The 13,072-nt window shown below is 44.0% G+C and overlaps 2 protein-coding genes across 2 annotated transcripts; both read right to left on the bottom strand.

Moving 5' to 3' along the window:
* Positions 1 to 943: 943 nt before the first annotated feature.
* Positions 944 to 3,887, bottom strand: LOC146629167 (dnaJ homolog subfamily B member 5). The gene is made up of 4 exons (XM_085358394.1): positions 3,780 to 3,887; positions 2,967 to 3,225; positions 2,089 to 2,621; positions 944 to 1,177 (listed from the first exon to the last, which is right to left on the bottom strand). The coding sequence occupies exons 1-4, from the start codon at positions 3,885 to 3,887 to the stop codon at positions 944 to 946; spliced, it is 1,134 nt and encodes a 377-aa protein (XP_085214520.1).
* Positions 3,888 to 9,955: 6,068 nt separating this feature from the next.
* LOC146629166 (urea transporter 1-like) lies at positions 9,956 to 11,367 on the bottom strand. Its single transcript, XM_085357115.1, has 5 exons — positions 11,359 to 11,367; positions 10,743 to 10,880; positions 10,416 to 10,535; positions 10,346 to 10,378; positions 9,956 to 10,252 (listed from the first exon to the last, which is right to left on the bottom strand). The coding sequence occupies exons 1-5, from the start codon at positions 11,365 to 11,367 to the stop codon at positions 9,956 to 9,958; spliced, it is 597 nt and encodes a 198-aa protein (XP_085213241.1).
* Positions 11,368 to 13,072: the final 1,705 nt, after the last annotated feature.

Below are 13,072 nucleotides of genomic sequence, written 5' to 3'. Positions count from 1 at the left end.
GTGCAGCGCTCAGTTGGCCGCCACATAAATTACAGACCAACAGGTGTGCCTTATTGTGTGCAGGATGATGTTAGGACTGGCCGCTAGATGGCAGAAGATGACTGCTATATCGCTGAGCAACTTCAAATCTGGTCTGAAGTGTGATTTAGTGGACTGCAAATGTCTGAGAGTTCACTTATGTAAGTTTAGGATTTGAAAATAATAAACTTTTATCCAATAGTGAGGCGGAAACAGAAGTCAAATTGTTCTTTTTCTTTATTTTTCATGCTTCCAAACATCTCTATATCAAGTAATAATAACAATAATAATAATACATCAGCAGGTGGCTCATCGCAGATTATATACAGACATTTCAAATCATTCAATAGAACATTTGACAGATGAATCTCTTTTAGAGACAGTGTTTCAGCATTTTGTACACAAAGTAGATCTTTGTAGACAAGTATGTTTGCTATTGTAATAAATCAATGCAAAAGATCAGTCATATGAACACCATATAACTATAATGATGACAGTAGTAGAAGTAATAATAATAAGAATACTAAAGTTGTGTTATTTCCCTTACATGTTTCTACCATTGAGGTTTAAGGAAGTCTATACAGACTTGAATAGCACACTGATATCCTGCGAAAGGTTTGCAAGTATAACAGTACAGATAACTCATTCAAGAGAAAGGCTATCGAGTCAATGGATGCCCTCAGATACCAAAGACCCCCATTAATCAGCTGTCAACTCACTGCTCGCACAGCACTGCTAAGTTGGTGTGCATCGTGCCGAGCGCCCGCAGAAAGTCATCTCCTCGCAAAAAGTTGCACGTGATCTACAACTTGCTTATGCGCCGCTTGCCGCTTCCAAACACAATAAGAGGTTGTGATTTGGTTGTGATAGCACCTCGGGCAAGGCTGTGTTTGTGAACTGGTAAGAACTGGTAAGAGTCACCCGGCTAGCACTGTGCCAGGCTGTGCTTGATGATCTCTCGGGACTGTGGTGGGATTCTGTCTGGGAAGGCCACCTGGAACTCAACCACCAAGTCGCCTCGCTGGGATGGGCTTTTAGGCAGGGGAAGGCCTTCGCCCCTCAGCCGGCGGACGGCACCGGGTTTGATGACATCGCTGCAAGGCAGAGGCATCATCCGGTTGTCAAGCGTTGGAACGTTTACTGTGCAGCCGCAGAGAGCCTGAAGACAAGAGAAGAAAGAGACAGTTAGCCCTGCAGACCCATGAAGCTCTTAACCTGTTTCACAATTCTTTTTTGAGTGGCCTAATTACGAGTGGAATCCAGTTTCTCTAAAAGTGTCAAGTTGCATAAGAGATAAATGTGGGGTGTCTGTCCTTCTGAAACAATTCTCTGTGTTATTTTCTGCGTTATGCAACAGACCGGTGTTACAGATGTTATAATCGCTGCTCCATTTACTGGCTCAGTGTGGGCGTTAAGTGTTTTAGTGACTGAAGTGAGCCATAGGAAGATGGAGGCGCTCTTTGAAATGTCATTCTCTGTGACTGCTACCCTGCTAATCTGTGTGTGGGCTGGTGGAAGCGAGAGCCAAAGACAGAGTGAGCCAAAAAAAAAAAAAAAGGCGCCTGCCTTATACAAGCAGAGAAGTCTGCAGCCAGCATAGTAGTTGTGAGGGAGGGTGAAGTGCAATTCGTGGGGGCAGTCAGTATTGGGAGCTAAATTTAGCTCCTGCTTGCTCGCTCTCTCTGCAGGGGCTGATGAGGTAAACGGAGGCGTTGGCAGGCTTACTGCTGTTTCTGTGTTTGTGGGGGTCTGTCAGCCCGCTGTAAGCTGAGGGGTTCAGATGCCCATAACAGAACACTCTGTTCTGTTCCTCAGACTGCAATCAAAGATATTGTCCTCCCTCCCTGCATTTGGCAGAGATTGGACCTTCAATCTTATGTATTACTGCTGTTTTTTTCAGGAATCGATTTTCTCTGGCATTTAAGAAAGAACGTTACTCAATGGTTATATAAAGGACAAGAAGTGGTGCATAGATCTTAGCCTTTATCTGAGTAGGTGTAAGTGGTTGTATCTGAGTATAGGCCACTCATATGTTTCATAATGTATCTGATGGTGATGCACCAAACTCACCTCTTTAAGGGTGATCTTGGCCGTGTAGACGAGGTTGGAGCCCTCTCTCTTGTACTGAGGATGCTCCTGGTCCCTGAGAATGAAGGTGATGTCTGCGGGGGCGCTGTTGGGGGTCTCGTCCCCCTCCCTGGGGAAGGTGATCTTGGTTCCCGATTTCCAGCCTTTCTTTACCACCACATTCAACACCTTCTCTTCTGTTCGCAAGGTGCGGCCGTCTGGGTTGAGGCGGCTGCGGGTAATCTTCACATGCTTGGTGCAGCCCTGCATCACCTCCTCCAGGGTCACCAGCAGGTCGTGCACCACCACTTCGCCCTGCAAGTGCCTCGGGCCTTTCCGCAGGCCACCGTCGGGGCCTGCAGACCCGCTCACGTGGCTGAAGGTGAACCGTCTGAAGGGGTTGAAGAGGTCGTCGTCGCCCTCTTCGTTGCCAAAGAAGATGTCGAAGTGGTCAGAGCCATTGAAGAAGGAGGAGAAGGTGGAGTGGGGGTCGCCGTGGAAATTGCTGCGGAAAATGTTGCCTCCGTTTTTAAGGCCTGAAAAGGGGAAAGAAAACAGGTTCAAGTCAAATTGCTGCAGAACGTCTCCTAATTTAATGTTCCCTAAGTTCTCTTCATGCCACCTTTTCTAAAATGTTGTAGAGACCAAGAAAACTCTTCTGTTTCTCCCTCAATAGCTAATCAGCCTCACAGCTGTCACATTTCACATGTTGAGCTTGTTTTATAGGAGTGGGAGTCATCACACATCAATATTTAGCATTTGATGATGACATGAATAGTTAATCTAATCGCCCACGCTACACTAATCACTCAGATGGCAGTTACTAGTGAAGCAATTTAAAATGCTAGCAATCACAATTTCAGATCCTCGCCCTTCCTCACCTTCCTCTCCAAACTGGTCGTATATGCTTCTCTTTTTGGGGTCAGTCAGGATCTCATAGGCCTCTGCGATCTCTTTGAACCTGTCCTCCGCGTCAGCATCGCTGTTCTTGTCTGGGTGGAACTTGAGGGCCATTTTCCTGTAGGCTTTCTTGATTTCATCTTCATTGGATTCAGGGGAGACGCCCAGGACTTTGTAGAAGTCTTTGCCTGCGGGTTTGATGGGCAGACAGGGCACGTCCTGCTCTGACCTGGTGCTTTCCTGCGAAAACACACAAAAATGTCACATTAAAAACCTGTCTTCACCTTTTAAACATCAGCTTGCGCCAACCTTGTATCCCAAGTGTTGCCAAGCAGTGGCGAATAAGCATGCAAATTCAAACCTCTATCACCTAGAATGTTAAACAGAGTAGCTGATGCTCAAGATATCTTCCAAAAAACTGCTGCAGAATATCTATTAATATGCAGAAAATCCCCCCACCTCTAACAGAGTCTCAGTGGGAAAACACCCTTATCTCCGTGCTGCTGCATGTGCGGTCACATATCCATGAATTTCATAGGCTCATGCACAGCACAACGTGATGGGGGAAAGTCATATAAGAGACTGAGATACTCTGCAGCGATTGGCTGAAAGCGAGCCGGCAATTCTTACATATGAATGAATCCGGTACAACAGTAATGTGCCAGTTCTATACACACTGTTTAATTATACGGTGTCGTTCATACGAACTGTCAGCACCGTGCAGCTTTACACACTTCATACATGCTAAAGACAAACAGCCCCAGAAACTTCCCCGCGAAAAATGCGAAACTTACCGCTGAAGACGAGGAGCCGGAGCTGTCCCCCCTGTGCATAACTCGCACTTTGCACTTGACATTGCCATTTTTGTGCTTCACACCGAACTGGGTCCAGATGAGAACCATGATGGGAAACTTAGCTGTGGTGCTACGTGTGTCGCTGTCCTCGGGGCTGGTGCTGAAATCGCTCCGCTCGCTTGCTCCGCTCGCTTTCCGTGCTGTCTGAGCTCTCCTCGGCTCTCCGTTAAATACCAGAGCGGCGGCTCCCCCCTCCTTTCCCACTAGCCGCTCCATCCGCCCACGCGGTGTGACTGAGCTTTCCCCGGACCCGCCCATTTCCTCACGCGCGGCAGGGGATGCCGGTGTCCTCAGCGCTCTCGGTGAAGAGCTATTGGCGCTCGGGCGATGATCACGCGGATGTTGCAGCCTCCCTTTTCCATCTTGAGACTTGTTTCCGGAGTTCTTTAAGGCAGATTTGAGCAGTCACGACTCGGTACACCGAGTCCTCTTTTTTTCTCCTTCCACAGACAGAACAGGCACAGTTATGAAAAAGAACTCATAAGTGCTGTCTGCCCAGACAAACTCCAGACAGAACATACCCTGCTGGGTGATGGAGCCCCTGTCCTCGAGTGCCATTTTTGCATTTAAGCTCACGCCTTGTCGTTCTTTTTACAGATTAAAAACATGTTTTCAGTGGATGGGAGGAACAAAAATGACTAAATCGTCTTTATGTTGGTGGGTATGCAGAATCATTTAGGAATAGCCATTTCTGAAGTACATATTAATAATGCCATAATACCCATATTAGGCAAGATGCCCTCAGGTAAAAGGGCGTGTCCTTCACACCTAGTTTGATTCAGATCGATTCAAAATAATTATATGTATACATCATATTTATATATCATTGCTTTTAAATTCACATTATGAGCCATCACAGTGCACCTTATACTGTAAGGCAATGCTCATTCAGTTGCAGGGGGAATGTATTCCAGTTAAAATGTATTGTGACTATTTTGTTATGTAGATAATAGTACATGATTCTCTATCTACGACTGTCAAATCTAGATGAGGATAATAAGGATGTGGTCCCAGCTATTGAAAGGAAACGAATATGGCACCACCTCAAGGACACTCCATTCTGGTGAAATGTGTCGACAGGCTGGTTCTCAAGTACATCAAAGACTCCATCTCAAGCCAGCCTGGACCCTCACCAGTTTGCATTCACAGCCAAAAAAAACTAAAGCAAAAAATCGCCAAAACTATAAAAACACAAAGCGTGCCATCTCCACAGCAGCCCCCCTCCACATCCCCCATTCAGTCTTCACACACAGTGAAAACAACACTTACCCCCCCCCCCCCGAGAAACCGTCCAACTTGGCAGTCTGGGCTCATGTTACACACTCGAGACAGTTTGGATTGACAGTCACGAATCCTCAGTTTTTGTCTTGCATTTTTACAGCATGTTATCTGAGTTAGTCTGAGTGAAGGATGTGGCTTTCTAATAAGCATGTAAATGGAACATAGCATAAGACGAGGATTTAGTAACTGCCAACAAACAGACAAACGGGTCATGTTCTCATATTTGAACTTATTCCTAGTGTCAGAGAATAGTAATAATAGTAGGCTGTGATGAATATGTGTTACATCGTGGCAAAACGTGGATACTAAACTAAACAATGGTGCTGGGATGATCCAGAATCAGAGGTAGCCAAATCTGCTGCTTTTGAAAAATGTCATTATGGCTGACACACTGGCATTTTCTCTGTGTATCTGTGCCACTGAGCACCTAGAAGTAAATTTTTGGTTGTAATGACTACATTAAGCATAAATCTGTGGTAGGAAGTGACTGCCCCTCTTCTACTGGTCCTGGATGAATGATTCACATGATGACATGTGCTGATTACTACACAAAGGCCACTCTTTTGATGAAATTCAGAAAGTCATCTGTTTTTAGTTTGTTTTTTTTTTACTCCCATTGAAGAAAAAACAAATTAGCGTTTCTATTTTGGGATCGTACTACACATACTATGAGATTACGACACACACAGCAGACTGCACTCATGGATATGGAGTCGGTGTCACAGAGAGCGTACATACATGGCAGTGCTTCCTCCTCCGTGATGCTTCAGGCATCCAATGGAGGATGGAATTTCCTCAGGATTCTCCCTTCGTCTCACAGGAAGCAGCAGACAAATTTGGTTCGAAGATGTTGAGCCAGGAGCGTCATGCAACAGATAGCAGCTCATCCATACTATTCACAGACTGAGCAGGAGAGAGTGAATCAGAACAGCCAGCATTCATAACTCCTGCCCACGGGAACAGTCAGTGTGTTTGGTCCTGTTTGTCGCACATTCACACTCTGTGTCTCTCTCACAGAGACACATTCAAAGGTGCCTGTCAGTCTCGGAGAAAATAATGCTAATTAAAGAACCAAGCAGCAGTAACACTGTTATTGTTAGGTGGTGAGAAGGCGGACAGCTTACACGGAGCCTGGTGTTCTTTGTGGTGTTGTTCGCGTGTTTTGTAGTAGCTGTACTGAGTGTTCACTCTCGTCTTCCTTTGTCCAGGCTGCTGTTTTTCTCCCCCCCCTGCAGTAGTACATACTGTACTACTTTTTATTGTTTGGAATCAAATACATGAAGTTAACTTTAAATTATATATAACATGTCTGAGTAGACTAAAGCAGTGGTTAAACTACCTATTTCATACTATCAATTACTATTACTTCATGAGCTTCCATAAGCTCACTGCAAACCTCATTAGGTACACCACTTTAATTCTTTGAGGCACAGATTCAACAATATGCCAGAAACACTCTTCAACATTATACCATCACACATTTTCTGCAGATTTGTCGATGATGCAAATGTTCCAAAATTCTCCAAACGTGCTCTGTTAGATTGAGATCTGGTGATGGTGGAGGCAATTTGAATATAGTGAACTCATTATGTTCAAGAATCCAGTTTATGACTAGGTGTGTCATTCTGCCAGAAGCATCCATCAGAAGATGTGTGTACTGTGCTGAGGTTATAAAGGGATGGACACGATCAGCAACAATACTCATGCAGGCTGTGAAGTTTGAAAAATTGTCATCTGATGCCCACAGTGAGTCAGGAAAATGTCCCTGTTATGCTCCCTCTTTCCAAGGAAGGATCAGTACTACAGCAAGGTCTGCAGGCCCAAACACAATAGTTTATTTTTTTCTATAGCGGTAGAAAATGTCAGGGTGAGCACATCCAGAAAAACCAACAAAACATTAGGTAAAGGGAACACAACTAACGTAACCTAAACAAGAGAAAATGTATTAAAAGAAAAAGACTTCCCACCCCTGCATCTACCAGGTGCATAAAAAGATCAAGCTGTTCTAGACACAGAACTCTCGGTCACACAACACTATGCAATTATACACACAGCCCAGCCTTGTTGGAAACAGGAAGTAGGCAGTGCCCAGCCAGTGCTGACAGGTACCAATTTATAGCGAGTACCATTCAGTCTCCAACCAATGGTCAGCTGTCGCCTGGAGCTTACATAATCAAAACACAACAGAAACAATGAACAACGCCACCCCCAGGTGTGGAGGAGCGGACAGAGTACGCACAATGATGACTTGGGTCATAACAATCCTCCACACAACTACATTGCCGTCACCTGAACCACAAGCGCTTATTTAACATGTTGTTGCCTTCCTATCGATCCTAGCCGCTTCTCGCTCTACCAGCTGTCTATTATGCTGTCAGTCTGAAGCAGTCTTGCCCACCCTTCTCTGATTTCTGGCATCAAGGAGACATCTTCACCCAGAGAACTGATGCATGATATGTTTTCTTTTTTTTTTTGGCCATTCTTTGTTAGGGAAAAATCACAAGAGATTAGCAATTTCTAAAATGTTCAGACTAGCCCAAATCCATGTGATTTGCCTGATTAGACACTAATGAGCAAAGGAACAGGAGGGTTGTGGGTGTAAATCACTACTACTTAAGAAACCATCTTTATGGCAGACACACTCTGTCCTCCAAAAGCATAATACCAGCCGACTCATAATGATGCTTTCAGTTCAAAACAAGGTGATGAAGCAAAAGCAGACACTGAACCCACTGAGCTCTGAGCTGACCCCCCCCCCCCACACACACACCACAAACTGATGGGCAGGCAACCAAACAACTGATATTGGACTTCACAAACAGATCCCTGGCAGTTTGGATTGGCAGTCACACCACCTCCACTTTGCCCCCTCCTCCTCCCCCCCCCCCCCCCCCCCCCCCCCCGTTTTGTGTGCTCAGCCTCCTGTTGTGTCCTTTCTATTCATTCAATTGACTTGTACTTAAAGTCCATGTTATTAGAGCCCTGCCCACGTAAGAGTGATATTCTAGTTGTACATCTTGATGTATTTAACAGCTGTGGCTTACATACTGTTGCATCTTCTCCATGGAGTGCGAGATTTTTTTACCTTTAACTGCATTTTCTGCAGTTTTATTTTCAAAGTTGTACAGCTTTTCCTGTATATAAAGAATGCAAGCTTATTTAGAGAGAGGCTAATAATTATATAACGAGGCCGTGCAGATCAAGAAACTGCAACACTGCTCAATAAAACACCCTTAAAAGAGCAGGAAAAATGCAGCATATTTAACTGATACCATCAGTATTTGTACCAAACAAGTACAAGTGGATAATGTAACTACAGTTATGGAAGACTTTGGCCTACATTTCTGTACCAGACATGCTATTCTTATCTGACAGCATAGTAGACAGCTGGTAGAGAGAGATGTGGCCAAATACTTTTTATTTTCACTCATTTCTTTCTTTCTTTCTTTTTTCACAGCACTCATACAGGCGACTGTTTGCTAATGCTTCAGCCCTGTCTCATTTTTGTGGGAGTATTGGGTGATGCCTGCAGGGGATGCAGAAAGGTGAATCATACTGCTGAGAGCACACGGGAGGAAGCGACGCCAACCTCATCTCACATCATGACACCGCCGCCCTGTCCTTCAAATGTCACCGGATGAATCGACATTGCTTGAAAAGGCCACCGAAAAAAATCTATTGTCTGAGGTCTGGTGTACTTACAGGCCGCTGGGGAAAGTTTCCTTATGTAACGTAATGCACCAAGAGTTTAAGCAGAGATCTTTTTGAGTATTGTGTTCAAATGAGGGCAGAATTAGGGAATGCATATCAGATATTAAGTTTAAAAAAAGACAGTCATAACAAGCCATATTTTATCACCAGGCAAAGTAATGAGACATTCTCATTTGCGACTCTGTCGCCTTCTCCCGTCTCGCACCTACCCCCCGACTGCAGCTCCCACACTTGTCTGGGTGTGTGACTGGCTCGTATGTGTCGTTCTGGCTAGACTATAGCCATCCGCCTTCAAGTGCAGCAGATAGAGACAGACAGATGGCAATAAGGACACAGAAAGATACAGGCAGAAATGCACACAAAGATACAGACCGTGACCCAGATAGAAAAATCATTTTGGTGGAGGACAGAAAGCTAGATGAGGACAGATGATGTCTGAACAGAGATGAGCAAAAAGAGAGAAAAGGGCAGAAAGGGAAGAAGTAAGAAAGCGGGTTATAAAATTTATCAGAGAGATGGGGAGGAAATGATAAGAGAAAACATTAAGACAGATTGCGGAGTACAGAAGGCGGAGATGGATTATGTCTGGCAGTGAGGGAGGTGTTTTTATTTTTGTTTCTCTGCTGGGGGGGGGGGGGTTATGAAATCTCCCCTGCAGCTCATTTTTTGCACAGCTGAAAACACTTCTGCATTTTCCCTACATATCCTCTACCAACAGCCACTACTGTGCTGTCGAGGAAAGACTGCCCAGCCCCCCCTAATTTTTTTGCTCTGCAGTCATAACTAATCAGCACGACAAATGTTGTGGTTTGCAAAGTGAAGCTTAATAAAATATGCTACAGCTAACACACACACACACACACACACACACACACACACACACACACACACACACACACAGATGTGCTCAGCCTGTTCTCTCAGTATGATTAGATTTACATCCACTGTTGTTACACCCTTTTATTGGAATGTACTGCCCTCTTCAGGGCAGAATAAATACTGAAGAAGAAAATATTTGCTGTTTAGAAATTCATCATTTGTCACCATGCACAATGCCAAATTATATAACAAATTTAGTTATGTAAAGGGGGGGCGGCGGTGGGGGGGGGGCGCCAGCCATTCCATCACCGTTCCATTCCTACAATATAAATGCTCACAAAGGTAAATGTTAAGGACAAATTCTTCTTCTCTGCAGCCAGATAGACACTTGGTCCTTCCCTCTCCTTCAGCGGGGCCTCCTCTTGGCCGCTCTTCTGCTGACTGTGCTGAGCTTTCTTTAATTGTCTCTGGTAGCAGAGATTTACCTCGGGGTAGGAGACCACAGACAGAGGCAGTCTGCAGATTGCTGGAATCTCAGAGGAAATGAGGAGAGAGATGAGAGTCGACAGGCAGAAAGGCCACGTGCAGGCCGGTAATGCAAGCTGAAAGGGGATGCCATAGGAGAGGAGAGCGTGACACATGATGAGCACGTGGAAATGATGTTTGCAGACTTGGGAGGAAAGTTTCTGAGCTACTGCAGACATCAGATTTGAGGTTGCTGCAATCATCTGTGTGTATGTGTGCAGAAAAGTTTATGAGTTTCACCAAACAGCAGAACCAGAGGAAGACACCCCCAATGGCACTGGAGGATAGTGCACTATTACATCCCCACAGCCTTGTGTAAATATCCCTTTGAGGAGCAGGCCAGAGCAAGCCATCCACCACACATCAGTGAAAAACACTTTAATCCCCCCATTTGTGTGAAGTATTCCACAAATAACAAGCAACTGCATGAATCTGAAAACTGAACGTGTGCATTATTTAAGAAAACATTCCACTGTGCCATTTAAAGAAGCCAGAGGTCATTCTTGAGGCTCAGACATTATGCATATTTCTATGCAAATTGTTTTGAGACTTTCAGCAGCAAACATGCCAGCAGCAGAGCCCAAACGTGGCATGAAAACAAATAGCTGGTAAGCAGAGCAGCAGGGACAGAAGGATGAGACCTCCTGTCCAAGGACTGTCACAGCCGTACACCTGGCCAGCACCAACTGGCACTGACAAGAATAGCTGCAAAATGACAGCCTCCGTTTATTTACATTTTAAACAGTTAGCACTGTTTTTTTAATGGCGCTGATAGAAAAATGTCAAAAAAAAAACCACAAAAAAACCACAATTTAGATATTCATAGCTAGTGGACCAGAAACATGAGGTTTTTTGCATATCTTATGCACTCTGTAAGATTATCTGTGTGAGTAGCTCATGTAGCTGCAATGTGCAGCCACATCCACAAAATTAGATGGAAGGATCTCATTTGTTAGCAACTGAGGGCAAAGCACTGACAACTACTGGGCAGGAAATGAATTAAGAGGAAACTTGGAATCGCTACAGGGTGACATTATATTTGTTATTATTTATGGGGCAAATGTCCAATCAAAGAGAGCCAGATGAGCAGATTCCCTGCTGGATATTGCGCTTTCACAGCTTTTGAAAAGAACAAACAGAAAGGCAACAGCGTGGTAGTTCTATGCAAAAGTCAGGCGCTCACCAAACACATCAGAGACCATTATTTTTAACCATCCAATTGACAAGCTGAAAAATTCAGCCAGCAGGAGCTTTCATTTGCACTGGAAAATTGATGGGCAAAGCTGCTCTAAAATTAAAAAACATGTTGTCCAAAACCTCTAAATCACTCTATTACGACTTTAGAAAAACAGTAAGGCTCGAGTACTTTGATATTTTTCAGTCTGCAGTAAATTGAGATTAAGGACTGAGACTTATTAATCATCATGTTATTGCTGCCACTGTAGAGTTATGGCTGTGTCCTGAAAACACTCCCTTTACAATGCAACATACTGTCATTTATTGCCCCAATTAAAGTTTTTTTAAATGGTAAAATGTAAAGTCATGTTCACTCGCTCATCAGTATGTGTCTCAGTGTCACAGCGTAAGCTAAAGGTAGTGTTCGTGGCTTCCACACCTCTTTCTGCTAGCAATCGTATAATCCAAAGAGCCACATTTACAGCTGACAGTGAAACTAAATGATGCAGCACACTGCCGAACGCTGCTGTACTTAGCTGAAAATAACAACCATGTAATTGACCCCTTTTTCCCTTGAGGGTTTTTTGAGGGTGCTTTATGGTAGATGCATTTAAACCATCGTAATTTAGACACTCAGAAAAAAAAAGGACAAACATATTGCACCGGAGTATATCAGCTGCTCACAGTGCAGCTTATTATACTGGTCTTTAACATTTGACAAGGTGCCTTTCCCATTTACAGGATGCAGCAAATTAATTTCTGGAGGAGAACACTTACTGCAACATGGACATAAAAACATTTGACATGAAAAGCCACCAGTGCCAGTGTCTTTAGGCAGAGAACATGGCCATCACTATGTTCCGTTGTAGGCATATAATCCCACTGACGTGGTCTCCCTGAGCTGAATGTGACAAATATAGCCAAAATTAGTGAGATGCAGCTAAATGAGAAACTGTGTAAAGTACACATGTAAAAGTCAACAGAAGTGTAGGCCCAGGGAATATAAGTGGAAAAGACAGTGATAATGACTTTGTGTTTGGAGGAAAGGTGTTTTTTCTCTCCCTATTTTCACGATGAACTCAAAGAAGGTTTATTACAGATAAGTAGAAGCCATTGGGTCTCTTTAGTCCCAGCAAAGAAGCCAGACCCAGTGGGAACTAGAACACCTAGAAGACCATTCAGAGCGCTCCAGTGTTCTGTAGGATGAGGTTAACCACAGTTAGGAGCCAGCTGAGAGGGCTGATGAGAAATGTGTCTTGGGCTACCCTTTAAATGATGCGGTCTAGCACCTGGATTATTATAGCCCATCTAGTGATAGATGATAAACTGTGATAAACTGACTTCAGTTTTATTAGTAGTACTATGAGTCACCATCAGTCATAATTATTCACACTCAAAATTAACTCCTTGCTGAAATCTATTGCATATCCATACTTCTATTAGTATAACATTACATGTTCCCTGTAAAAAGCCCAATAGGATGGAAGCAAAAGGAACCAGCTGGACTTTCTTCCTTTGAAGGTTTTTGGGGGTGTTTTTTGCTGTTTTTGTTGTAGTGCGTGCTTGTTCATGCAGATCATTAACTGGATTATGTACACACTACAGGTTATAGCAGCTACAGGTTGAATTGTATAAGAGTTTGTAGAGACATTGTCAAAAGAAGATAAAGCCTGGAGTTCAACCAAGTTTTGGTTATATAGCGCCAGTTGACGACAAAGGTT

Source organism: Diplotaxodon limnothrissa, linkage group LG7 (genome assembly GCF_057381915.1).
Source record: "Diplotaxodon limnothrissa isolate DT_005_m linkage group LG7, D_limnothrissa_male_GT1.1, whole genome shotgun sequence".
In the NCBI taxonomy this organism is placed as follows: Eukaryota; Metazoa; Chordata; class Actinopteri; order Cichliformes; family Cichlidae; genus Diplotaxodon; species Diplotaxodon limnothrissa.
This window is presented reverse-complemented; position numbering and strand designations above follow the sequence as displayed.

Excerpts from the sequence above, each read along its gene's own strand:
- LOC146629167 (XM_085358394.1), bottom strand. The coding sequence starts at position 3,887 with ATGGTTCTCATCTGGACCCAGTTCGGTGTGAAGCACAAAAATGGCAAT. Across the intron at positions 2,622-2,966 it reads CGACCAGTTTGGAGAGGAAG|GCCTTAAAAACGGAGGCAAC; the intron begins GTGAGGAAGGGC and ends TCCCCTTTTCAG. Across the intron at positions 1,178-2,088 it reads CCAAGATCACCCTTAAAGAG|GCTCTCTGCGGCTGCACAGT; the intron begins GTGAGTTTGGTG and ends TCTTGTCTTCAG.
- LOC146629166 (XM_085357115.1), bottom strand. Across the intron at positions 10,379-10,415 it reads TCCTCTGGTTCTGCTGTTTG|ATGATTGCAGCAACCTCAAA; the intron begins GTGAAACTCATA and ends ACATACACACAG. Across the intron at positions 10,253-10,345 it reads CCTCAAATCTGATGTCTGCA|CTTGCATTACCGGCCTGCAC; the intron begins GTAGCTCAGAAA and ends ATCCCCTTTCAG.